Source organism: Myotis yumanensis, unplaced genomic scaffold (assembly GCF_028538775.1).
Source record: "Myotis yumanensis isolate MYYU_CA2020_CCGP unplaced genomic scaffold, mMyoYum1.0.hap1 SCAF_18, whole genome shotgun sequence".
NCBI lineage: Eukaryota > Metazoa > Chordata > Mammalia > Chiroptera > Vespertilionidae > Myotis > Myotis yumanensis.
In genome coordinates this window covers 26,951,200-26,978,804 of record NW_027223769.1, presented here as the reverse complement: position 1 = coordinate 26,978,804, position 27,605 = coordinate 26,951,200, and the positions used below count along the sequence as shown (strand labels likewise).

The window sequence follows — 27,605 nt, the reverse complement described above, 5'->3', positions numbered from 1 at the left end:
CTTAGCATATTAGGCTTTTATTATATAGGATATACTAACTCTGTCTGAGTACAGGGTATGTACTAGAAGCCATCTCCAGCTCAGGCTTTCTCCATTGTATAGCATAGTTGTGATTGCTTGGTTAAGTGAAAATATAGAAAACCAGAAATATAAAATAGAAAAACTAGTGTTTCTCTATAAGTTGATTTGTTAATTCTCACTTAAATTTGTGATGTTTCAACAAGTTACATAAAGTCCGGAAATGAGAATTTCATCTTTAGGAGCTGTGGTTCTTTTTTATTGCTGTTAATCCTCACCCGAGGTATTTTTCCATTGATTTTTTTTTAGAGAGAGTGGAAGGGAGGGGCAAAGACAGAGAGAGAGAAACATCGATGTGAGAGAGACACATTGATTGGTTGCCTCCTACATGCGCCCTGACCAGGGCCAGGGATCAAGCTTGCAACTGAAGTACGTATCCTTTTTATTTTTTCTTTCTGAGGTACGTACCCTTGACCGGAATTGAACCCGGGACCCTTCAGTCTGAAGGCCAACGCTCTACCCACTGAACCAAACAGGCTAGGGCAGAGCTGTGGTTCATAATCCTGCTGTGCATTCAAATTGAATGGGCGAGTTCTATAAATAATTGCCCATGTTTGAGCTTCACCTGGACCAATTGATACTGACCTGTACAGTAGGGGTTGGCAAACTGTTTTTGTAAGGATACAAAGTAGTAAATATTTTAGGCTTTATAGGTCAAACCATCTCTGCCAACTCTGTTGTGGCACAAAAATAGCCATAGATAATACTTAAACAAATGGGCATGGCCATGCTCCGTTAAACTTTACTTTCAAAAAGTGGCGGGCCTCATTTGGCCTTAAGGCCATGGTTTGCTTACTCCCCTTCTAGCAAATAGTAACTGTCCTCTGTATTCTTTGTATCCATCAGTAATATTTATTCTCTGCTACTCAGATTCATATTTGGTTGTTTTTAATACCTTTGGCGTGTTCTTTTTAAATTACAAAGGTGATCCAGTGCTTGTTAAAAATTTCATATCTTTGCCAAACCGGTTTGGTTTAGTGGATAGAGTGTCAGCCTGTGGACCGCAAGGTCCCAGGTTTGATTCCGGTCAAGGGCATGTACCTGGGTTGCGGGCACATCCCCAGCAAGAGATGTGCAGGAGGGAGCTGATCGTTGTTTCTCTCTCATCGATGTTTCTAACTCTCTATCTCTCTCCCTTCCTCTCTGTAAAAAATCAATAAAATATATTTAAAAAAAATTCATATCTTTAGCCAAGTATGAAAGAGAAAATAAGTATCTCATTCCCCTTAATCTTCTAGACTTTTTAAAATATTCATATAAACAAATACACAGGAGTGCCTGAACCCGTTTTCAGCTTTGTTTTCACTTGTTACATCACAGGCATCTGTCAGTCATGCCAGTCTGCGTGGCATAGCATTTTATGGTGTTCATAATTTATTTAGTCAAACTCCAACTGATGGATAGTAATTATTTTTTTACTACTATGACCAGTGGTGCAGTGAATATTTTTATATACATGTTTTTGGGCATTCATGCAAGTATTTCTCTTTGATTAGTTCCCCGTGCAATTACTGGGCCAAACATGCACATTTACATTTTGTTAGGCTACTACCAGATCACCCTCAAAAGGTTGTGCTTCTTTACACTCCCATCAACCATTTATACATTTATTCATTAATGGATCCCAGGGCAAAGTTGTTCCTCATCTGTTATAAACCATTTCTTCACAAGAGTGCAGTAAGTAGTGGGAGCTAAGACTAGAGAACACTAGCTCTGTAGATAATTGTGGAGGGAGAACTCAGTTACCTTTTGCTGTATATTTATGTGTTTGTCACTTGCTTTTTTTATTGTTCAACTCCCAAGGTCGCATCCTGAGTCTCAGCTGGCATCCCTCTGGTACCCACATTGCAGCTGGCTCCATAGACTACATTAGTGTGTTTGATGTCAAATCAGGTGACTTTTTCTCAATTCATTTGGGATGTGGGTCTTGTTTGTCAGATTCACATTTCTGACAAACTGGAGTTCTTGTTATGCTTTCAATGATGTTTAGCCCTAACCTCCTTAATCTTCTGGGATGTTCACCATGAATTTCAGTCCTTTCTTGGATTACTAATCCTGCTTTGGGAGGAATCTTGGTTTTTCTATGGGATGCAGTATTTTTTTTTAAAATAGGTTTTTATTTATTTTAGAGAAAAAGGAAGGGAGAAAGGGAGAGAGAGAGAAACATCAATTGACTGCCTCCTGCACACCCCCTACAGGGACCGAGCCCAAAACCTAGTCATGTGCCCTGACTGAGAATCAACCAGTGACCTCTCAGAGCATGGGACAACACTCTACCATTTCAGCCACACTGGTCAGGGGGGATGCAGTATATTTATGTGTGTGTGTATTTGCTGGAGCCAACTTCCCGCTGTCCCTCCCCAGCCGGCCACACCTGGGGCGGTGCCAAGGCTCAAAGGGCATCTGCGGAGTGAGTGGAGTCCCTCCAGCAGGTGGGGTTCCTCAGCCTGGCCTGTGGGAATCGGGCCGACACTGGCAGTCTGACATCCCCCAAGGGGTCCCAGAGAGCAAGAGGGCACTACAAAGTTGCTGTCGCTCCTGCATTGAGCGTCTGCCCCCTGGTGGTCAGTGCACGTCATACCTACCGGCCGGTCAGCCAATCAGCCAGTTGCTTAGCCTTTTATATATATAGATATATAGACTAGGGGCCAGTGCACAAATTCGTGCACATTGAACTGTTTGCCTCGAAGCTACAGTGGGCACAGAAGCAGGTCTCAGCCCATCCTCCGCACCCCTGCCATGGTCCCCGGAACCCTGTCTGCCGGCAGCCCAGCTCCTGCTGCCGCCACTCCCATGTGCTGATGACACCGGCCCCGCTAGCACCTGCTGATGGTGCGGAGCTATTGGGGCCGGCGCCATCAGCAGGTGCGAGCTGTGGCTGCTGCCCCGATTGCCCCTCGGGAGCAGGAGGAGGTGGAGAAGCCCTCAGGGGTGATTGGGGCCAGTGGGTGTGAGCGGTGACTCCTGCGCCAGCAGCAGGTGCAAGCACCAGGCAGGACCGTGGCTCACAGGAGCAAAGAATTTTCAGTAACCACCAGATGCTCACCCCGATGACAGTGACCAGTGCCCCACCGTGGTCTGGTGCCCCTGCTCACCTGCTCCACTATCCCGCTGCTGCTGATGCCCGCCATGTTCCGTGTGTGCCTGCTGGTGGTCAGCGCACGTCATAGCAACCGGTGGTTTGGTTGTTCTGCCATTCAGTCTATTTGCATATTAGGGTTTTATATTCCATATAGTAGTCCCACCCTCAATTGTGCCTATGTCCCTCTTCAGAGAATAGGTCTCTAGTCTTTTGTTGAGGTGGGGTTTTATGGCATTGCCTGGATTTTTACTTAGGGGAAGGAATCTGAGGGATCTACAAGTTTCTTAAACTTACTTTCATTCCGTTCCTCCTTTTAGTCCCACTTTCTTCCTCTGTTTCTAGAGTATCTGGGGTCACCAGCTCCTGACTTTTCTGAGGATCCCAAGGTGAAGTCAGGTGACTTCTTGGCTTTCTCCACTGCTGACTTGGTACTTAGTTTCAGGGCTCTGCTAAGCCAGTTACAACTCTACACATACTCATAAATAGTCACTGTCTCTATCCCAGGGGGTTTGGAAAAGAGCAAAGAGTAATGGTTTGTGTGCAGTTGGCTAGTTTTAAGTGAAGTCTCTTTTCCATTTTACCCCCACCCCTCCAGCAAATTTCTGTTCCTTCCCTGCCCCCACCCTCCTCTCTCATCTTTAGGCAACCATTTTGGTGTTGAGAGACTGAGTTCACCATAAGTAGTATATATTGGATGTGGTCTGTGCTCAGGCAGCTAACTTAATGTATGTCTACCACATCATTCAAATATGGACTTTTCTTATTTTTCAGGGAGTACTACTCATAAGATGCTCGTGGATAGGCAGTATATGGGTGTGTCTAAGCGGAAGTGTATCATATGGGGTGTGGCCTTCTTGTCCGATGGCACTGTCATCAGTGTGGACTCTGCTGGGAAGGTGCAGTTCTGGGACTCAGCTACTGGGACGCTTGTGAAGACCCATCTCGTTGCAAACGCTGACGTGCAGTCCATTGCTGTCTCTGATGTGAGTATGGCTCCTGTGTTGAGCAGTTCCTGTACAGTCTGGGGGAAGATAGAGAAGGCCCTGGCATTCTTGCACCACAAACACTGTTGCCTGGCTCTGAACGTTGCCCTGGAGGAAGATGAGTTTAGGAAAATCCATCTGAAAAGCCACATAATTTCCCTGAACTCTCAGAGAATATTCTCCAGCTAGTTGCTAAGAGAATATTCTCTGAAGGATTGGTTAGCAGAGAGGTTTTCCTCAGGCTCCCCACCCTAGTTAATATGTCTGACTGAAGACAGGGCACCGTGTGCTCAAAGAATCTCGAGAAGCAGTGTTTCCCCTCTGTACAACTGTTCTCCTGCTTCCTACCTTGGGAAATTAGAAGATAATTTTATAGTGATTTTTGACAATGTTCATTGTCTTCTCTTTGAATAAGACTTACGCAGATTTGTATTGAACAGGTGTGCCTCTTTCCTTTTGGTAACCAGAGTGCTTAATCAGAAATGTTTGGGTATGTTAGCAGTGAGGTATAGAAGTAGCTTTGAGGTTTGTTACTACATCCTTTATTTTTTTTTGCCTTCTTAATTTGAGAATTGCTATCTTAAGGGTGAAAATCCAGTTTCTAGTGTAGAGATCACACATGTTTGCTTTCCTTGCCTTTAAACTGTTTCTGTCCCATTTCACAGGTTTTCCGTGAGAACAATTTTGTGTGTATTAAAGCCCTGTAAAACATGTAGATGTCACCTATGAACTATAAACCTATATAATGAAATGGGAATATGCAAAGTGACCATCACTCCACCACAAAATGGCTGCACCCACAGGGGAGGCCAAGTTCCCATAATGAGCCTTAACGAGCAATCAGCAGGGACCTGAGGCTGCGCCCTCCCTGCCCCCGTGGGGCTTGATAGGGGACCTCAGGCCATGCCCCCCACCCTGGTGCCTGGCCAGGGGACCTCAGGCCGTGCCCCCTACCCGGCAGGGCTTGACATGGGACTTTAGGCCACACTCCCTGCCCAGCGGGGCTTGACGGGGGACCTCAGGCCGCACCTCCCACACCGGTGCCAGGCTTCTCCCCTCGCCCCGGGCCAGGGGACCTCAGGTCGTGGCCCCTGCCCAGCAGGGCTTGACGGGGTACCTGAGGCTGCACCCCCCCTCCCGGTGGGGTTTGACAGGGGACCTGAGGCTGTGCCCCCCTCTCAATGGGGTTTGACGGGGGACCTGAGGCTGTACCCCCCTCCCGACACCAGGCCATGGGGCCTGAGGCTGCCCCGTCCAGCAGGGCTTGACAGGGGATCTCAGGCCAAGTCCCCCACCCGGCGGGGCTTGACGGGGGACCTTAAGGCACGCCCCATGCCCCAGCCCGGGCTGGGGGACCTGAGGCTGCGCCCCCCGCCCAGCGGGGCTTGACAAGGTGGGACTGACTGGGTCTGGATCTAGCCCAATGGGGGGAGGGGTGGCAAGGTCTGAGTCTCCCACGATTTTGAGATGCACATGGGTGGGTGGGGACTTGACTCAGGGTCCGGTGGTGTGCCCCAGACTCTGACAGGAGGAAGATTTTCATATACTTTTTACTAATTTTCTTTCATCTCTGACACTTCTATTATAGAGAAAGGGCAAATAGCAATATTAAAATATTTTCTCTAATTAATCCCCTTTTAATGTGCACGAATTTCGTGCACCGGGCCACTAGTAGAAGTATAAGTTGAGCCCTAGCTGGTTTGGCTCAGTGAATAGAACATTGGCCTGAGGACAGAACTGTTGGTTCCCAGATCGATTCCCTTCAAGGGCATATGCCTGGGTTGTGGGCTCAATTCCCAGTAGGGGGCGTGTAGGAGCAGCTGATCAATGATTCTCTCTCATCATTGATGTTTTTTTCTTCCTCTCCCTTTCTCTCTGAAATCAATACAAATATTTTTAAAAATCTCCAAAGAGCCCTAACCGGTTTGGCTCAGTGAATAGAGTGTCAGCCTGCGGACTGAGGGGTCTTGGGTTCGATTCCAGTCAAGGGCAGCTACCTGGGTTGTGGGCTCATCCCCAGTAGGGGGTGTGCAGGAGGCGGCTGATCGATGTTTCTCTCTCATCGATGTTTCTAACTCTCTATCCCTCTCCCTTCCTCTCTGTAAAAAATCAATAAAATATATTTTTTTAAAAATTCTCCCAAGAGCTAAAAAAAGAAAAAAAAGTATAAGTTGAAATGAGTGGGAGAAATTATCTTTTTAAAATGGAGTCTTAATCTAAAATGGTTGTAATTATTAGACTTAAGACTTAATTATTAATTTTAGTAGCATTTTAACTGTACCTACACAAATAGGCATCTGTTTCAAAGATCAAGGAAGATGTATATTGACTACTGTGGAACAATTCTCAGAATATATTGTTAAGAGGGAAAAACAGAACAGCATAATAGTGTATAATATAGGACATAATAGTGTATTAAGAGAAGATGGCAGATTTATATATTAGATATCGTATATTAGGTATTTATGTATTAAGTATTTTATGTATATGCAGTTATGCTAGTATATGTGTGTATACATATATATATATAATATCTCTAAGAAGATTTTTAAAATTCAAATTATAATTTCTGGAGAGGGAAATTGGGGGGGACGGTCAGTGGGAGGCAGGCTTAATTTGTATTGTATACCATTTTATACTGTTTGATTTTCTCTCATATGCCTATATTACTATATTGCATTGACTCTTAGATATAAATGATTGTAAAATATGCCATAATTTTTTTTGTTATGAGAAAGAAGAAATATTGCCAATTAAACTATGCCATAGTGCTTTTTTTGTAAAGTAAAATGTGTATTTTATAGTATAAGCATATAATATAAACTATTTTAATATAAAATGACACAATGCTTTTTTAAACATAGAAGTTATATTTTCCTTATTGAAGAGCTCCTTGAGACTTAACCATAAGTTTTTGTGATATCAGTTATACACATATAAAAAGGAAAGTATAACTGACTTAAAGTGATTAAGGTATTCCTAAAACTTTTCACATTCAAAGTTGGACTCTGAATCACTTTTTTTTTCTTAATATATTTTTACTGATTTTAGAGAAGAAGGGAGAGAGAGATAGAAACATCAGTGATGAGAGAGAATCATCAGTCGGCTGCCTCCTGCACACCCCCTGTACTGGGAATCAAGACCAAAACTCGGGCTCATGTGCCCTGACCCAAATCGAGCCGTGACCTTCTGGTTCAGAAGAGCCACACCACACCAGCCAGGCTATGTTCTTAGCACTTTATTTACATTTAAAATCTTTCTTACTGTGATAAAATTTACATAACAAAATTTGCTCATTTTAACCATTTTTTGAAAATGTATTCTTGTATTTTCTCATATATATACATACACACACATATATTTTATATATATTTTATTGATTTCAGAGAGGCAGGGAGAGAGAAATAGAAACATTAGTGATGAGAGAAAATCATTGATTGGCTGCCTCCCCACAAGGCCCCTCCTGGAGATCAAGCCCACAGCCCAGGCATGTGCCCTTGACCAGAATTGAACCTGGGACCCTTCAGTCCGCAGGCTGATGCTCTATCCACTGAGCCAAACCGGCTAGGGCTTTTTTTAACCATTTTTAAGCGTACAATTCAGTGACCTTAAGAATATTTACAGTGTTGTGCATCCATCACCTCTCCATTTCAGAACTTTTTCATCACCCATTAAAGAATAACTCCTTATTCCTCTCCCAGCCCCTGGTTACTTCCATTCTACCTTCTGTTCCTATGAATTTGCCTGTTCTGGGTACCTCATAAGTGGTATCATATATTTGTTCTTTTGTGTCTTCGTTATTTTACTTAGCATAATGTTTTCAAAATTCATCCATGTTGTCACATTATCAGAATTTCATTCCTCCTTAAGGCTAAATAATACTCCATTGAGTTTATCTGAATGAAACACCTCATTGAGTTTATCTATTGATGGACGTTTGGGTTGTTTTCATGTTTTGGCTCTTGTGAATAGTGCTGCTATGAACACTGGTGTTCATGTTTCTGTTTGAGTCCCTGCTTCCAAATCTTTGAGAATATATTTTCATTACTATTGTTGCTTGGATTGGTTTGTTTGTGTTTGGTTTTTAAGTTTTTTTGCTTATTCTATATGAATTTAAGAAACAACTTTTTTCGTTCCAGGTGTAGACTATCAGTACTTTTATTCGGTTATGTAAAACTTAAAAATTTACTTAACGCCGAAAGAGGTTTGGCTCAGTGGATAGAGCGTCGGCCTGCGGACTGAAAGGTCCCAGGTTCGATTCCGATCAAGGGCATGTACCTGGGTTGCGGGCACATCCCCAGTGGGAGATGTGCAGGAGGCAGCTGATCGATGTTTCTCTCTCATCGATGTTTCTGGCTCTCTATCTCTCTCCCTTCCTCTCTGTAAAAAATCAATAAGATATATTTTTAAAAAAAATTTTACTGAACAATCATCAATATTTTTATCATGTTAAATATTCTCATTCAAGAATATGGTATGGATTTCTTTGTTTAAGTCATCTTTTGTGTCCTTTTTTTTAAAAATATATTTTATTGATTTTTTTACAGCGAGGAAGGGAGAGAGATAGAGAGTTAGAAACATCGATGAGAGAGAAACATCGACCAGCTGCCTCCTGCACATCTCCCACTGGGGATGTGCCCGCAACCCAGGTACATGCCCTTGACCGGAATCGAACCTGGGACCCTTCAGTCCGCAGGCCGACGCTCTATCCACTGAGCCAAACCGGTCTTGGCATCTTTTGTGTCCTTTAAGGAAGACTTAAATTTTTTTTCTTATATAGGCCTAGCACATTTCTTGTTAAATTTATTCTTAGATGTTTTATCTTTTGTATTGAATTTCTAATGAGGTCTAGTTTGTATATATGAAAGCTCTGTAACTGGTTGAGGTACATGTTATTAATTGTGCTAGTAGGGGGTGTGTTATTATATATGAGTGAGCTCGCTCCTATGTTGGAATTGACCTTCCTATTCTGGGCATACGTTTTCCCCTAAGCTGCCCAGACAGACAACCTCAGGAAATCTTTTTCAAAGTGGGCCCTGTTTTGCTCAAATGTACCTCCTTGATGATTTGATTTCTCAGCAAGAAGACAGTTTCGTGGTGGGCACAGCCGAGGGGACAGTATTCCATTTTCAGCTGGTCTCTGTGACTTCCAACAGCAGCGAGAAGCAGTGGGTGCGGACAAAGCCATTCCAGCATCACACTCACGACGTGCGAACCGTGGCCCACAGCCCGACAGCACTGATATCTGGAGGTGGGTCCTGCTCTCCGCCAGCTGCTGCTTTACTCTGCTCAGCTCTGCTTGTTTTCATGCAGGACATTTTCTAATTCCGGTGTCTTCTCCCTTCTCCCTCCCTTCCGCCCAGGCACTGACACCCACTTAGTCATTCGTCCTCTCATGGAGAAAGTGGAGGTAAAGAATTATGATGCTGCTCTCCGAAAAATCACTTTTCCCCATGTAAGTATCATCCCCTAACCCCTCACTATCTCCTCATTTTCCCATTCCCCTGTCCCACAACACTCTGAGCATAGCTCACACTTCTGAGCAAATCTGTAAGACTTTGGTGCTTTTTTTGTTACATACTGTGCTTAGCCATGTTACAGTTCTTAGCACACTTAGTGTAATTGCTTGTTTAATTCTGTGTCAACACTTTAGACTATGAGCTTGAGAGTGGTAGGTATGCTTTTATTTACTAGTGTGTTCTTAGACCCTAGGACAGTGCCTGGAATATGGTATTATGTAGGGAATATTTATCAGGCAGATGGATTTTAGCAGTAAAGAATGTGCTAAGATGCTGCCACTATATCTCGTACTGAGACAGTAGATGACCCTAACCTACTTATCACTTTTCGATTCTTGGATACAGCGACGTCTCATTTCCTGTTCAAAAAAGAGACAGCTTCTCCTCTTCCAGTTTTCTCATCACTTGGATCTTTGGCGACTGGGATCTACAGTTGCAACAGGTAATATGGGAACAAGACTTTTCTAGGAAAAAAACTGAAGAGAGAAACCAAAAATTAGAATTGCAATTGATACTCTGCTTACGGAAAAATGGAAGTAGATTTTTCTGTGCCCACTGGAACTCATGGTTTCCCATCCACTAGATGGAGCAAAGGAGTTCTGAGTGTTAGATCTGTTAAAAGTGTACAGTTCTGTATGGTAGAAAGGGTGGTGGTAGCAGGATGTGGTGGGTGTGAAGGTTGTGGAATCGTTTGCTCTGGCTTGATTGGGATCAAAATAGGATGTTGAAAAATGGCAGGATTTAATATTGGTTAGTGACATCCCTGCCAGGAGGTCACATGGTTCTTACTAGGGTAACAGCCTAGTGGCCTTTTGTGTGACCTGTAAGGAAATGTTTAGGTTCTGTTGTTTTATATTCGACTATGTTTGTACTGGAATAAGTTTCCAAAACGAGCAAATGAAGTTGAGGCCACACGAACCACAAACTCCACTTTCACCCACCTACATGCCTGGCTGTGGTGATGAGCTTCAGCAAATTAGTGATTTGCTATAGGCCATGGAGGGCACCCAAATAGAAGTTAAGAGAATGTTCACTGGTTTCCCCAGAAAATAGTAGGATTATGAAGATAGTTTCCTGATTTGTCACTGGCACAGATTCCATTCTATCCAGGAATGACTTTTTAGAAGAAAAAATATATACAAATAACCTTTCTTTGAGGAGGAAAAACCTCAGGGGAATTTCTTATTGCAGGAAAGCATGGGGATACCCTTCCACTCTCTAAAGATGCAGATCATTTACTGCACCTCAAAACAAAGGTAAGGAAGTTTAACTGTATATGTGCAGTCTCTGAAATCCAGAGCATTTTCTCCTGCTGAATTTTGAGGATTACTTAGTTGACATCACTAACTGTATAAAATCTAAAATAATTTGAATGAAATACTATCTCAACAGAACTGGATTTCCCGTGATTATATGTTGGACATTTAGAATTTATTGGGTGGATGAATACAGGAAATTGGTTTTATTTTTTTGTATTATTATGAAAGTAATATGCTTTTTAAAAAAAAATTCAAATGGTACAAAAGAGTATGCAATGAAAGATGAGCTCCCTTTTTAAAAATTTTTTTTATTAAATTCAGAGAGGAAGGTAGAAACATCAACGATGAGAGAGAATCATTGATTGGCTGCCTTCTGTACGCCTCCTATTGGGGATTGAGCCCACAATCCGGGCATGTGCCCTCTACTGGAACCTAACCTGGGACCCTTCAATCCGCAGGCCAGCACTCTTTCCACTAAACCAAACCAGCTAGGGCTGAACTCCCTTCTTAAACCCAAATCCCTGGGCCTCGTCTCCAGAGATAATTATTGCCAATAGTTTCATGTATATCCTTCCAGAAAAAAATTTCCACCCATTTGTGCAAATGCCCTTTCTTTTCACAATAATGGGAATCTACTATGCAAACTTCTTTGTGTTCTTTAAAAAAACCTTTATTTTAATTACACAAATATTTGTGAATACAGTCTTACTGTAAAAAATTCAAGCAAGCCGAAACCGGTTTGGCTCGGTGGATGGAGCGTCGGCCTGCGGACTGAAGGGTCCCGGGTTCGGTTCCGGTCAAGAGCATGTACCTGGGTTGCGGGCACATCCCCAGTGGGAGATGTGCAGGAGGCAGCTGATCGATGTTTCTCTCTATCTCTCTCCCTTCCTCTCTGTAAAAAATCAATAAAGTATTAAAAAAAAAAATTCAAGCAATATTGATAGTTTATTTCCTCATCCACTTCTTTAATTCTCTTCCCATTTCCTGAAATAATTGTTAATTGGCTAGCTGTAATATATCCTTCCAGATCTTCTTTGAAGTTTTTTTTTTTTTTTTTTTTTAGACAGAGAGGAAGAGGTAGAGAAACAGAAACATCGATGTGAGAAACATTGATCATTTGCCTCCCATATGCACCCCAACAGGGGATCAAATCTGTACCCTGGGTATGTGCCCTGACTGGGAATCCAATCTGCAGCCTTTGGTGTTACAGGACATGCTCCATCTAACTGAGCCACCAGGACAGGTCTTCTTAGAGATCTTTACAGTAGACTGTCCTAAAACAAAATCAATGCTCCAAGTCGCCTTGCCTCCAAAGCTTTCCTGCATGAAGTGCCTCTCTGCTCGGGTTTCTAATGTTAGGGTTTAGTACGAAGCTACCTGTGAGGTACACAAGGGCTGAGATTACTAGTAGTAGTTCATTCATAGACATCAGCTCTTGGAAACCAAAGCCACACCATTTAGGTACTCTACTGCTGACATAATCATAGTGACACAGTATATAACTGTCAGGATTATGTGTAGGTGTTTGTGGGTATGTCCAGAGTGACGACAGCTTGGGGATTCATGTCACAGTGAACCTCATTGTCTGAAGTTTTACTTGAACATTCATCTGATTCCTAACATTGCAGGGTCCCGAGAACATTATTTGCAGCTGTGTATCCCCATGTGGAAGTTGGATAGCGTATTCCACAGCTTCTCGGTTTTTTCTCTGTCGGTTGAATTATGAACATGACAACATAAGCCTCCACAGGGTAAGTGATAACCCAGTGTCTGGTTGAATAAGGAGAAAATTCATAAGTGAATTTTTGTGTGAAGTGGGATGCACTGGATATGAATCCTTACTCAGTGAAAGGTATTTGGAGACAGCTGTTACCAAAAAAAGTGTTTTCTTTTTTCCACTTTGATTTGCTTTTGTTTTTGAAAGAGTAGGGAAATGCCAGAAGGTGGCAGTGAAGTTTAGGCTTTTGAAGAGATAAAGGAGGCGGAGGTGTATAGGTTACATTAGACATATCAGTGTCCCAGACCCTTCATCGGTTGGCTTCCTTAGACACAGGAAGCATTAATGTAACTTAAGGCTGGCTGTGATTATTATTGATGGCTCTAGGTCTCACTTCTCTCTCTTACTGGTTTTTTACTACTGGTTCACCCCAAGGTTTCCAAAATGCCAGCGTTCCTTCGCTCTGCTGTTCAGATTTTGTTTTCTGAAGATTCAACAAAGCTCTTTGTGGCTTCAAATCAAGGGTCTCTGCATATCATTCGGCTGTTGGAAGGAAGCTTCAAGCACCTGCATACTTTTCAGGCTCAGCCAGGTAGGAATTTGGTAACTGGCCATAGGAGAGAGTTGTCAGCCTCTGATGTATCTATTTTTCCCTTTTAAACCTTATTCATTGTCGGGTATTCACTAATACTCTTCTCCACCCTGCAAGTACATTCACTCACATGTTTGCAATTTAAAGTAGGAGGAGATATCTGGCAAATAAAAACGTTGATGAGATGTGAAATATTCCTCACACCTACTCTTTTCTCACTGGGCTTTTGGTTCCTTACTTGGGGCCAGAGAAGTTTCATCACCCCTAGAAGAGTTTTTGTTAGCAGGGCAATAAGAACGTTAAAATAATTTATAATCCTGACTACTGTTAATATGTTTGTATATTCCAGTGTGTGTGTAGATAGTATGCATTTTATAGACATGTTAATTTTTTGGTTGTTTTTATAAAGATGAACTTACACATACAGTTTCATTACCTGTCATATAAAGTTCATGACCATTTTTCCCTGTTCTTTGAGAACATGAATGAGTATGCACGAATAAGTGATTCTGTAGTTAACTTGTTGAGTTAATTATTGAGGACTTAGTCACCCAGCTTAATTTAAGCTGGTAGTTTTCTTGGATACTTCCCATGGGCCTTTTCCCTTCTTCCTCAGCCTGGATTATAGCAGCTTCACTGTCATTTAGACTCCATCAGTGTGGAAAGTCAACTCTTTTTTTTTTCTTTAATATTTTTATTGATTTTTTAGAGAGGGAGAGAGAAAGAAAAACATTGATGTAAAAGTGAAACATCAGTCGGCTGCCTCCTGCATGCCCTTTACCAGGGATCAAGTCTGCAATCTGAGCATGTGCCCTGACCGGGAATCAAGCCAGCCATCACTTGGTGCACAGGACAATGCCCAACCTACTGAGCCACACCGGCCAGGACAAGAGTCAACTCTTTTAACTTAAACTTTCACTGTTCATAAGCTGCTTCAGAAGCATGCAGGAAAAGAAACCCATTAGATAGTAATCAGATAAAGTAAACTGCCAGTTTTTATTGAGTACCTGTATGTTTTTATTATAAAACTTAGACTCTTTATCTTGCATTTAGCATCCCTTAAAATTAGGCTCTGCATCATACACACACACACTTTTATTTCTTCTCTCTCATCTCACTTCCCCCTTAGAGTCAGGCTGGTTTCTTCACAGCCTTCAAACCTGTGTATCTCAGTTCTTGTTACTTAGCTCACGTTGTTCTTCATCTTTTTCTACCTACCTCACCCATCCTTTAGCATCTGGCTTATGTCTTGCTTTAGAGCTTTTTCATCGTTTGGGGGTGTTGTAGCAGCATGTATTTTGGCATATAGCATCACTGTCTGATTTTTATCCCACATGAGTCTTTATGTTGCCAGATTGGTTTCAGATCTTTTGATGACAAAGATGGCTCATATGTGCCCATGCTCCCTTAGTGCTAAATATATAGCAAGCAGCTCAATAAATTTAAGATATGCTTCAAGCCTGTTGAATTGGCTGTTTGTCCCTAACTTTGCTTAAAAGCTATTTGGTAGAGTCCTAACCAGTTTGGCTTAGTGGATAGAGCATCGGCTTGTGGGCTGAAGTCTCCTGGGTTCATTTCTGGTCAAGGGCACGTGCTTAGGTTGCGGGCTCAATCCCTAGTGGGGGGTGTGCAGGAGGCAGCCGATCAATGATTATCTCTCATCACTGATGTTTCTATCTTTCTCCCTCTCCCTTCCTCTCTGAAATCAATAAAAATACATTAAAAAAAAAAACTACTTGGTAGAGAAGGATTTTAAAACAAAGTTTCCTATGATAGGCAGTGTCTCATTCAGGCCTGAGCAAGTGATGCCTTCATGTTTATCACTCAGGCTCCTCTTTTTTTTTTTTTTTTTTTAATTTTTTTTTTTTATTGATTTCAGGGAGGAAGGGAGAGGAAGAGAGAGCTAGAAACATCAATGATGAGAGGGAATCATTGATTGGCTGCCTCCTGCACGCCCCCCACTGGGGACCCAGCCCGCAACCTAGGCATGTGCCCTTGACCGAAATCGAACCTGGGACCCCTCAGTCCTCAGGCCGACGCTCTATCCACTAAGCCAAACCGGCCAGGGCTCAGGCTCCTCTTTATATGAAGAGTGGTTATTAAATGAAAATAGATTAACTTATCTAGAACTTATTTGCAGAATTATCAAGAAGTTATCCTAATCCCCAGCCTATATGGCTCAGTGGTTGAGTGTCCACATATGAACCAGGAGATCATGGTTCGATTCTGGTCAGGGCACATGCCCAGGTTGTGGGCTCAATCCCCAGTGTGGGGTGTGCAGAAGGCAGCCGATCAGTGATTTTTCTCTCATCATTGATGTTTCTATCTCTTTCTTCCTCTCTCTGAAATCAATAAAAAAATATGTATTTTACAAAAGGAAATCCCATTAGTAATTTCAAACTGAGGGTCTTACTGGCTTTTGCCATCATCAAAGCAGGGCTGGCTGTGGACATTAAATTCAGACTTAACTGTTGTTCTGTCCTCACAGGGACAGTGGAGTCCATGTGTCTTTTGGCGGTCAGTCCAGATGGGAATTGGTTAGCTGCATCGGGCACCAGTGCTGGAGTCCATGTGTACAATGTGAAACGTCTAAAGGTGAGCTTTGGGTTTAGTAGCAGCAAACAAAAGAAGTTAGCCCTGCAGTTTTAAGACTCAGTTGGTATGACCTGGAAAATTACTAGGCTTTTTTTTTTTTAACCAAGAAGTTTTCCTGTTTTACTTGTTTGGAATCTAAAAGCTATAATCTACCATATTAAAATGAGTCAGTGGGAACTGAAGCCACTCGTGCACAGAAATTTGAAATTAGGATTTATGGGTGATGAGTCAACATTTAGGTTATTTCTGTATTTTGGAGAGGCAATTTTTTATTTACCAAGGTGAATAGTTACAGGTAGTAACAATTTCGTTTTATTAGTTCGCCTTGTAATCTCAAGGTATGTTTTAAATTAAACAGAACCAGAAATTTGACAAAGGAATAGCAAGAAAACATTTTTCATGAATCAGTAGTGATATTGTCATTCACTCATTGAATCACTAGTGGTCCCTTACAAATCTTCATCATAAAAGTCAGATAAGAACCACCCAAAACTTGGGATAAGCATTAAGTTTATAGAACAACTAGAGGCCCGGTACAGGAAATTCGTACACGGGTGTGGTCCCTAGGCCTGGCCAATGATTGAAGCTGACCTCTGGGCCCTGGGCAGTACCTGGGACCCCGCGCGCCCCCCTTTGCCTGAGTCACAGTGCCAAGTCCCCACGTGGAAATGTGGTGAGCGCAGCTGGATGCCGTGGGCTGGGGCACAGTGTGGGCCTCTGGGCTGCCCAGCAGCACTGCATGGAAGCCAGGTGAGCAGCATGCTTTCTCCAGGCCAGCCTCACAGAGCAGCTCCTGCGCCAACCCACGGGGAGCCTGACCAGCCTCTGTGGTCCCAGAGGCTGCTGCCTGGCTCACCCGGGAAAGGCCACGTGGGTGTGGGGCAGGCTCCTCGTGGGCACCTGGCACCTGAGTGCGCGGGTTTCCCCAGCACGCGAGCCCTGGCGTCCCCGGGGAAGGGTAGCAGGGGGAGTGAGAGCGAGCTTGAGGACACCCCGCATTCTCACCTTTGTCCCTGTTACATCTGCCCCCAGGTAGCCAGCAAGAGGTCACAGCCCCCGACCTGGGCGCTATGGGAGGTTGGTTGCCACCACCCACCCCCAGTTCCCCAGCCCAGCCCAGCCCCAATCAGGCGATCAGGGCCTGCCGGCCACTGGTCACCATCTGTGGGGCAATTGGTCAGGGTCGGGGCCTTCCCCCCCACCCACCCCCACCACCACCACCGCTCCTTCAGTATCTGGGAGCTGGGTGGCAGCCTCTCCCCCCCGCCCCCGCCCCCCAGTAATCGGCGGGGCTGTTAGGCGCCGCTCACACCCACCTTGGTCTGGTGCCGCCTTTTACCTGCTCTACCATCCTGCCATGGTCCCACTCTCGTCAGGGCCAGCAGTGCCTCTACTGCCGTCCCCTGCCAACGCCACGTTGCCAATGCCCACAATGTTCTGTGCCACCCCCTGGTGGTCAGCGCTTGTCATAGCGAGTGGTCAAACTCCCAGTCGAACAATTTGAATATTAGGCTTTTATTATATAGGATGCTAGATTGTTGCATTTAATGGGTTTGCCTGTTAACTACACAACTTAATCTTTATTACATTGTGGGAATAGTATGTACTACTTGCTCTTCGAGGCTTGCCTGGCATTTAAGACTGTCCTGTAGTGGTGCACACGCCTTGCAATTGTACGTAAATGTCCATGCGTAGGCATTGATTTCCTTCTTTTTTGTTGTTGTTAATTCTTACAGAGGATATTTTTCCATTGCTTTCCCGAGAGAGTAGAAGGAGAGAGAAACATCAATGTGAGAGAGACACATCAACTGGTTGCCTCCCACACTCGCCCCAACTTGGGCTGAGGATCAAACCTGCAGCCCAGATTCTCTTGATCGGGACTCGAACCCGCGACCCTTCTGTGCGTGGGCCGACGCTCTAACCACTGCCCCATCGGCCAGGGCGACATTGATTTTTTAAATCCAGTGTGGATATGTAGATTCCCTGTTTAATGACATGTTTATGATCAGTTTATGTTGATACCAAGACAGCAGGGAAAGCTTTACTTTGCAAATGCTGTCAGTTTTGTAAGCAGTTAAACATGTTTTTTTTTAATGAGATTAAATTTTACTGTCATGGGAACTTCCATAGGACCCTTTGAGTTCCAAGGAATACTATTTAAAAACAACTGACTTAGACCATCCCGTCTTTCCTGGGTTCGGGTATCACATAGAGTTGCCTTTTGTGTCTGCTTCTTCCCAGCTTCACTGCACGGTTCCTGCTTACAATTTCCCTGTGACTGCTCTGGCCATAGCCCCCAAAACCAACAACCTGGTCATCGCTCATTCTGACCAGCAGGTGAGAGATTCCGGTGCTTTCCAGTTCCTTTTTGCTGGACGGTAACTTAGACGCTGAGATGATAATTTTGGAAGACCCTTTCTTTGAAAGTGCTGGATGATATAAAGGTCCTTTTAGACTGGAGAGAACATGGACTCTGGTGTTAGACTGGATATGGGATGGAATAAGATTTTGAGAGCTGAAAGTGACTAAAAAATAATATAATTAACCTTCACTTTTGCAGGTGAGGAAATCAGGTACCTAATATCAGCCAAAATTAGTGCTTAGCTTACTGCTTTTTCCCACACTAAGTTGTGAGAAGATTGTCATTTTAAAAAGATCTATAAAATACCTGAGCTATAGAACATACTCTGAAATTATCCTGACTTCATCTGAAAAATGGGCATGATAATACCTTCCTCACTGGAAAGATTTAAATGTGATCCAACAAGCACATTTAAGTAGACTTCCAGGCAAATGGTGCTTGCTACTTTGATTAGTAGTTTTTACGCTCACACATGCACACACATGTACATTCTAGCCAAAAAAAAGGAAATCTCTCTTTTTAGTGTCATAGATCTGTGTCCTTAACCAAAGACTGAAAGGTTAGTGAAGCCACCTCTGTCACACACATATAAGGACCATGTCCACCTGATGCCTTTTACTGGCCGTTGGTCCCATTAGTTCTTCAGTCATTAAAACTGGTGGGAGAGGTTTATGTACCTGGTAGATTAGCAAAGATCAGTAAAGGTGATAATACACATGGTGTAAGTATAGGGAAACAGCACTTCATACATTGCTGAAATCAGTATGACTTCTTTAGAGAACATTTTGGCAATATCTATAAAAAATTTTAGTGCACATAATCTTTGATTTGAAGTTCCCATTCTAAAAGTTCTTCCTACAGATAGCATGCTTTCAGTTGTACAGAAGGACATTGATACAGAGATAATCATTGCAGCCTTGTTTGTTGTAGCCAAAGATTAGAAATTCTAAATGTCTATTAAACAGACTAGATAAGTAAATCATGGTACATCCAAAAAGTGAGTGTTCTTCAAAGGGGCTCTTCAAAGGGACATGAGTGACCTATATTGATGTGAGTCATTGTGTGTCTTGTATGCATAAAATATCTGAAAAGATGTTAACAAGAAAAATAGCAGGCTACTTTTGTCTTGGGGAGGAGAGATGTAAAGATTACAGGGTGACTTTTCATTATAAACCTTTCTATGCTATTTAATTATTTAGTCTGTAATTTACCTTAAATTTTTTTTTATATTAAAAAAAGAGTGAGAAAGCATAAGGCTGAATGTGGCATATTCAAGATTTACATAGATATTTTCTGGTCTTTCTGGATACGAGCCAGCATTCCCTCCATATAATGTTCTTCCTCAGATATTTGAATATAGCATCCCAGACAAACAGTATACGGAGTGGAGCCGGACCATCCAGAAGCAGGGGTTTCATTACCTTTGGCTCCAAAGGGATACTCCCATCACACACATCAGTTTTCATCCCAAGAGACCAATGCACATTCTTCTCCACGATGCCTACATGTTCTGCATCATCGACAAGTCGTTGGTGAGTTCTTTGCCTCTTCACCCTTGCTCTCACCAAATCTTCACTTAAGAAACTGCAAGTTCTAAAAGCAAGAGGTACAATAAATTAGAGGAAGGAGAATCAGAATAAAGTTTTCCTGCTATATTCTTTGGAGGAGAGAAACCTTTAGTTTTGCAGATTTCTTGTTTTTGTTCCCACATTCTTTAGGCTCTCAGGGAAGGAGTGGGCCTTTGTGTACTGGTTTTTGCTAATTTAACCACTTCTTTGTTTTGCCTATAAGTACATAAACTTAAGTGGGAAAGTGATTAGGTCAGTATTCAGAAAGTGACCCTCATTGGGAGGGAAAACCATTGATTTGGCTAAATCACTTCCACCTTTGTACCCTGAGTGTCTGAATAATGTGGTTTCATCAAAGGAGATACAGACTGTGGTTTGGACCACATATGTCCCTAGGCTGTATGTACTCAGACACTATCTGCAGGCTTGAGGAGTTGGTCTTAAGATCTTAAAAAAAAAGTCCAGCTATGATTTAGGTGGGCATTTTTTTCAGTTCTAGATTCCATCCTCTGCCAGCTGCTGTTTTGATTCACTGCAAATTTATGTCTTTTCTGAGCAGGCACTTTTTTTCCTGGGAGCACAGAACTGTGGCCGTGCCTGCAATGCACTTTGGGCTTAGATTACAAGCAGCACACACAGTGTTGTATATCTGAGGGTGGGGGTGGAAGGAACATGGAGAAAGCAGCAGATGGCTCTCAAGGAGGGTGCGTGGTGATGTGTCACTGGAACTCTTCTCATGCGCCCCGAGTCCTCTGGGTGTGGGAAGTCGAGCTGGCTGACAAGTGCCTTCTGCAATTTGAGTGATACAGGAAGGGCCTCTCCCACTCCCTTGCCTCTTTGTAACTCAGTCCAGATCGGCCCATATTTTTTCCCAGGCATTGGTGATAAGTCCATCACTTCCTCTTGCGGGCAGAGCTGTTTCCCAAGGAAGTCAGAGATGAAATATCACTTGCTTGGCCAGAGGCCATCTCTTGAGGTGTCAGTGACATCAGTGGAGGTGGTTGTGTTGCTCTTTCTCCTGGGGAGAACTTTAGTCACTGGGCCAGCCCATGATCTGGTGGAGGGTAGTGTAGAAAGCAGAACCTTCATGGGCTAAGCTCCTGCTGCACATGCCAGTGTATTCCTGTCGCTCAGTGTTACTGACAAGACTGGCGGAAGCCCCAGCTGGGCTCTTTGATCTTGCAGGCAGAGTACCAAGCTCCTTTTGCCTCATACGCCCCCCTCTACAGTACAGCAGGAAGAGTGACTACAGCTGTCTTCCTGAAGTGAGGAGAGTCAGGGAGGAAGTAAATGTATACGATGGTTGGGAGATAGTGTTTGCCTGAAATCACTATGGTCCATTGTTCTGTATAAGCCCAATAAAAACAACGTAAACAGTGTATTTTTGTCTTTTTAGCCTCTTCCAAATGACAAAACCTTACTGTACAATCCACTTCCTCCCACAAATGAATCAGATGTCATCAGGAGGCGCACAGCCCATGCCTTTAAAATTTCTAAGAGATATAAGGTAAAGCATCTTGCATAATATTCTGGACCGTTGATTCCTTGTGATATTATCCAAATGTAACAAGCTGTCAAAATGTCACCTTCATTTTTCATGCAGAGGACCTCATTTGGGGAGACAAGTAACTTTCTGAGGATGTGTGTTCCTTATGTCTGTTTCCTTGTTCTTGCTTTAATAGATTAGAGGCACATCATACTTAACCAAAATGAAATACGTAGGTAGTGCGGAATAATGTTGGAGCTCAGGTGGGGTCTTTGTGGTAAAGCTGGCCTTTAAATTTGACCTCTAGTTGGAGAATGTTCCATAAGATAATTTACAGCAAATGGAAGTCATTGACTATTAACGACTTTCTTTTCTGGGCTAGGCTTTTCACTGTATAGAAAACATTTTATTGAGCCTATGATATTCCAGCTATTTGTGCCACTTTAGAAGTTCCATATTTATGCCTCTCAGATGGGGTTCCATGGCTGCCCTGGAGCATTTTCTCAGGGGGCTGCATGCATTCTTTTTTAAGGGGAGGAAGGTCTGTGAATTATTCAAGCATGATTAGCTTCTTATGCATTTGTAACTTGTCGTTTGTCAAGAATTTGGGCTCCAAGCCCTCAGTTAACACTGATTCTAACAAATTAGATTTTCTGTACAGAGAAGCACGAAAAACCTTGCTGAAATCTGAGTGAACTCAGAAGTTCCCGGCCTTTTCATCCATTTGGAGTCCCAGGGCAGGAAGGGCTGTCAGAGACTTTCATCCCTCTAGTCTTGAACTAGATGAACCGTTTAGCTCTAGGTCCTCTCTTTAGGACTAGGCGTGCGTGGAGCCTAACTCCTGCTAGAGTCATTCTCATCTCTCCACAGCCTCTACTCTTCATGGATCTCTTGGATGAAAGAACACTGGTGGCAGTAGAAAGGCCCCTGGATGACATCATCGCTCAACTCCCACCACCCATCAAAAAGAAGAAATTTGGGACCTAAAACAGGGCACTGTCTGTGTCCTTCCTTGAACTGTTCTACTCTATGTGTTTTCACAAATCATGTTAATAAAAAAATGTTATTCTTTAGAATTAGAGTCATTATAAATGTTACCATTCATATATTTTTATTGATATCGGAGAGGAAGGAAAGGGAGAGAGAGAGATAGAAACATCAGTGATGAGAGAGAATCATTGATCGGCTGCCTCCTGCACACCCCCTACTGTGAATCAAGCCCACAACTCAGGCATGTGCCCTGACCAGGAATCAAACCGGGACCCCCTGGTTCATAAGTGATGCTCAATCACTGAGCCACACTGGTCAGGCATAAATGTTACCTTTCAAAGGAATGGGCAGTAATTTCCCTTCATTGAATGAGAGTAGAGAAAACACCAAGGTATTTGTACTTGGGATAATGTTCTGTGTAGCTATAAATTCATGCAACTTTTTCAGGGTCTTGTTCGTGCTTTCAGACCATAATCTCAGGGAGAAAAAATATTACCCTGTCTTCCCTAACACATGCCTGTGCTGATGACCTTCACTGCCTGCCAGCCTCCAGCCGGCAGCCCATGCTGAAGCGTGGGGGCCTGCCCAACATTGCCCTGGAGGGCAGGGAGCTATGCTTGCTTATCCAAGATAGCCTGTCTACCATTGGCAATAATCAGCCCATGTTTCAAGGAAGAATTTTAACGGCAGTGCTCCATCTGAAAAGCAGAAGCCTTTGGCCTTTGGTTGCCAGGTATTAATTTTATTTAAAAGGAAAAAACTGGGCTTTGGAGTATCAGTTCCTTTAACTCTCTTTTCACTTGTTAATATGCCAGTTTCAGAGGTTCAGGAAACATTGGGCATTTTGTTAAGCAGTGGGAGTGGAAGTGGGAATCAGAAAGCCTGTCATATATTTCACCTTTTCTGTCCTTGTCTACTGTCTTTGACATTGTTATTCCTGTGGGTGTTGACTGACTAGTTTTAATGTGATCTTTTAAATGAGAAAGTGAAGAACTATACTTAACCTGAACTGAGCAGATAGATTTCTTTCCCATCTCAGTGGGTGTATTCTGTTGCATGCCTGCGGAAACCCAGTATGTGTGGTTTTGTTTGTGTGTTTGTTTGGGGCATGAAGGGCTGTGGTATAGGCAGAGAAGTATGTGCGTTCTGATGACATCATGAGTAAAAAAGCTGGTGAAAAAACATTTTGCTAAGATGGAGTCTGGAAAAGAAAAAATGTGAGAATTTAAAGTACAGGTGTAGGAGGAGAATTAATAGGTAATGAGAGAGAGAAAGAAAGCCCCAATACATTATAACATAAAGGACAGCCTATTTCAGGTTCGTTTGCTGAGAGGGAACAACAGGGTTTATAATGGACACAACTTCTCGGCCCCGCCTGTTCAGATGGTTTACAGTGATAATCAGGGCTGACTTAAATAAGCAGATGCAAAATTCTAGGCCCTCTGTGTAAAGTAACTTTCCTCTTGAATAAATGTCTTTAGTGTGGCATGTTCTCCTCGTCTGCATTTGACTGGAGTGTTACAAACTTTCAGTGGACTAGAAGATCCTGCCTTGTCTAAGAAATGTCTTACGTGTTTTGTGCAGTTGAAACCAAAGTTCAAGTCACTGGTCTACATTGAATGTGACCAAAGCGAGGCGAGGATGCCTTAAATATTAACTCACTTGCTTTTAACTGACTGTAGAGCTATAAATTTAGAGAGACTCTTTATTAACTGGAGGCTAGTTTATGACTTGATTTACTTAACCTTAAACATTCTGAAACCTTGTGGATCTTGGAGGGTGTCATTCTGACAGAGAGGGCCCACAGACCATCTGAGTGAAGATGTAAAACCTCTGAAAGTAGAAAGCATTCCTTTGCAACATTTCCAGCCAGTGACTTGGATTTCCATAAATGGTATGGGAAGTAGGAGCTTTGAGCCTTGAAATTCTTCCTGAGTAGAGAACTTTGAATGCAAATGAAGCAGAAACTGATTGGGGCAAGTGAGGGAATTTGGGGAAGGAAAGGCAAAGCAGTATTAAAGAAAAGGACACATCAGTGCCCATGTTTTTGGGTGATTTTTACTTTGGGGATTGTGTAACTGAAACACATTATGTTTCTGTTTCGGGCATTTTGCAGACTAGCTCATATTTGGGTTCCACAGAAAAATTTTGATATGATACCTAGAAAAAGCCTCTTTTTTTTTTCCCCCTGACCTGACTCAAATGCTTTAAAAACAGTTTTCTCTGCCCTAACTAGTTTGGCTCAGTGGATAGAGCATCAGCCTGCGGACTAAAGGGTCCTGGGTTCGATTTCAGTCAAGGGCACATGCCCCGGGTTGCGGGCTCGATCCCCAGTAGGGGGTGTGCAATAGGCAGCTGATCAATGATTCTTTGTCATCATTGATGTTTTTCTCTCTCCCTCTGCCTTCCTCTCTGAAATCAATAATTGTTTTTTTAAAGCCAACAAAACAGTTTTTTCATGTAGTTAGTAATCTGATTTCTGAATGGCTAATGTACCCTTCACCTTGGAGATTACAGCAAATTATGCTGGAATATTGGAAAAAAGTTAGAGACCATCTAGTGTGGGTGTTTTTTTAAGCATCAGAACTTTCTTGAAATGGAACTTCATTCTGAACTGCAATATACGATAGAGATAAAGTAGAATTGTTCTGGTTGGAGGAAGGGATGGGAAGGAAGCAGAGGTTTGTGAAAGAAACCTTGTGTTTCTTGGCCTCATTTTTATATTCATGGCAGTGGAGACTAAGAGAAGAAGAGGCGGCTTTTTTGCAATGGTCACACAATGGTTTGTTAGAGGCCAGGATGGTGTTCTATGGTTATTCTCCCGCTGTCTCTTGGCTGTAGGGACCCAATCATAGGATTAGCAGGCACGGTATACAACGGATTTTTCATTTCATTGATAACAGGGAAGGTGTTTTAGCATTTCTTGCTCTGGATGAGCACTTGAGTTAGCTCTAGATGGGCAGTCTTGTGTGTAAATCATATAGAGTGTTGCAGTGAACAGCCTAGTACATTGTCTGCGAATGCCCACCTAGTGAGGTTTCTCTAGGGTTAATTCCTGGGAGTGAAATTGCTAACTCACACTGTGCCCGTTTTCTTTCACTTTTAGTTGCCTGGGGAGTGGATGTATTTCCAGCAACAGTGTTTGAATGTACTCATTTTCTTACATCTTGCCAATGTAGTGCTAAATTTTCGTTTTAGCCCATCTGATGGGTGAAAACTAATACCTTATTTTGCATTTGCCTATTTACTATTGAGATTGCTCATTTTTTTTATGTGTTTTGAATGTTTGTGCATATCCATAACGTTTGTTCCTAAAGTGTTGTCTTTTTTGTTCATATTTCAAGGTATTTTATGATGTAGATCGGCACAACTGTCTGTAGTGGTGGAAATGTTCTGAATCCGTAGTGTACAGTAAAATAGTTACTAGCCACATGTGGCTGTTCAGCACTTGAAAATGTGGCTAACATGATGAAGGAACTGAATTTTTTTATTTTAATGTAAATATCCATGTTTGGCTAGTGGCTTTTGTATTGAACAGCACAGACCAAGCTAGTAAGGCCTAGCTTTGTGTCAGTCCTTTGTCTTCGGGGAGTTAAGGAACTTAATACTCAACCTACATTGAGTGCCTACTATATGCTATGTACCAACAGATGAGAAGAGGACCCCAGCCCTCAAGAAGCTTACAACCCAGTTGTAACAAGTAGATCAGTGATGCTATAGGAGAGATGAGCATAGAGAAGGGGCACTTAATCAGCAGGGTTGAAGGTAGGAGGAGATGGTCCTTAAGCTAATAACTCTTGGAGAAGTAGGTGGTAATTAGCAAGGTGGAAAAGAGAAGAAAAGATGCATCCCTGGAGCATTCTCAGTGCAAAAGCCTGAACCCAGAGAACATAGCCTGTCCAAGGGACTGCCAGAAGTTGCACATGGTTAGTACCCAGCATGTATTAGAAATGGAGGAAAATGAGGCTGAGCGGGCAGGCAGGGCCTACCATAGGACTGAGCATGCATGTCTTATTCAAGGAAACACCTCTCCCTGCAGGGGAGCAGCTTCCCTGGTTGATAATAATTAAGAACCAGGTGAGGTTGCTGGGAAAAGTAAGAGTAGAGCAGTTTCCACAGAGGAAAGCTAAGCATCTTAGAAAAGTATGTAAAAAAGATAAGTAGATTTGGATAAAGAACTCTTAAGCCAACATGTAGTGAGAAATAAGACTGGTAGGAGTGAGCCTTGAGGTTTGGTTAAAAATTGTCATTCAGTGGAAAACATAGTTGTGAACCACTCATATTCAAAGGAATAGCACATTAAAAATGCCCATTGATCCCCGCAATTGGCTATTTCGTTAACCGATTCAGGAGGGAGTTAAAGCTGTGGGACAAAGGCCTAGAAATACCATATGCATCAATAAACATGATTTGGTGTTCAAGAGCATATGAAAAATAGGAGTTGAGCTTGGCCGGTATGACTCAGTGTTTGAGCATTGATCTGTGAACAAAGAGGTCAAGGTTTGATTCCCAGTCAGGCCATATGCCCTGGGTTGCCGGCTCAGTCCCCAGTAGGGGGCGTGCAGGAGGCAGCCAATTGGTGATTCTTTCTCATCATTGATGTTTCTATCTCTCCTCTGAAGTCAATAAAAATACATATTTTTAAAAAAACAAAACAAGAATTGAAGCTGATTATAAGACTGCAAGTCTTATGAGGTACTGGAAATTCTGTCAGAACTAATATTGGGGAAAAGGGGATTTTTATTTTGGAACTTTATATGAATTTCATGGCAGATTATGTTATTTCCATGATTGTCAATTTAAAAACGATGGTAATTTTCCATAACTAAGTGGATTCAATGAAACTAACCTTCTGCTTAGTATGTCCTTGCTAATATTTTCCTAAAAAGAAAGTCACAGAGCTACAAAACTGTCACCAGCTGCTTCTCATTAGTAATGTGGTTAGCAGATGTGGGTTTTCATAGTCATAAAGCATGAGATAGTTAATCCATTTTTGTGGGTTTCAGATGGATAGTGATTTATCTTGGCGGGACACAGTTTTAAATGTGCTTGCATCAGCTGAAGGATATATGCACCTCTCCCTCTTTCACTTCATGTTTGTGCAGGAGAGAAAAATACATTTGAGGGTATTTCTCCTGGAAGGCAAAGGTACGGCCCGCTGAAAAGGACAGTTGATCTGTCTTCTAACCGGGGCAGAGTTATGCATGGATAATTTTTCAAAGTTGGATGTTAGATTATCTTACAAGCTTATTTCTCCTTTTGGCCTCTTTAGTAGCAGTTGAGCAGCTCTTGCTTTTGTTCCTCTGGCACCAGGCCGCCTTTGTGGTAGTGACCTTCAGGCTTGCTAAGGGCTGCAGTTTTGCCTGGGGCCCTC

General features: G+C 42.8%; 1 protein-coding gene across 4 annotated transcripts in view; it reads left to right on the top strand.

Annotated features, from left to right (window-relative positions):
- Window positions 1–22,317, top strand: part of UTP4 (UTP4 small subunit processome component) — a 30,204-nt gene extending 7,887 nt beyond the window's left edge. For all 4 annotated transcript variants that reach the window (XM_070398550.1, XM_070398549.1, XM_070398547.1 and 1 more), the window contains exons 5-17: window positions 1,882–1,971; window positions 3,932–4,143; window positions 9,223–9,394; window positions 9,507–9,598; window positions 10,008–10,104; window positions 10,854–10,918; window positions 12,550–12,672; window positions 13,074–13,230; window positions 15,719–15,825; window positions 18,067–18,162; window positions 19,534–19,719; window positions 21,152–21,262; window positions 22,112–22,317. In XM_070398550.1, coding sequence (XP_070254651.1) covers window positions 1,882–1,971; window positions 3,932–4,143; window positions 9,223–9,394; window positions 9,507–9,598; window positions 10,008–10,104; window positions 10,854–10,918; window positions 12,550–12,672; window positions 13,074–13,230; window positions 15,719–15,825; window positions 18,067–18,162; window positions 19,534–19,719; window positions 21,152–21,262; window positions 22,112–22,228 — 1,625 coding nt within the window. In that variant the 3' untranslated portion in view covers window positions 22,229–22,317. The remainder of the gene's footprint in view (window positions 1–1,881; window positions 1,972–3,931; window positions 4,144–9,222; window positions 9,395–9,506; window positions 9,599–10,007; window positions 10,105–10,853; window positions 10,919–12,549; window positions 12,673–13,073; window positions 13,231–15,718; window positions 15,826–18,066; window positions 18,163–19,533; window positions 19,720–21,151; window positions 21,263–22,111) is intronic.
- Window positions 22,318–27,605: the final 5,288 nt, after the last annotated feature.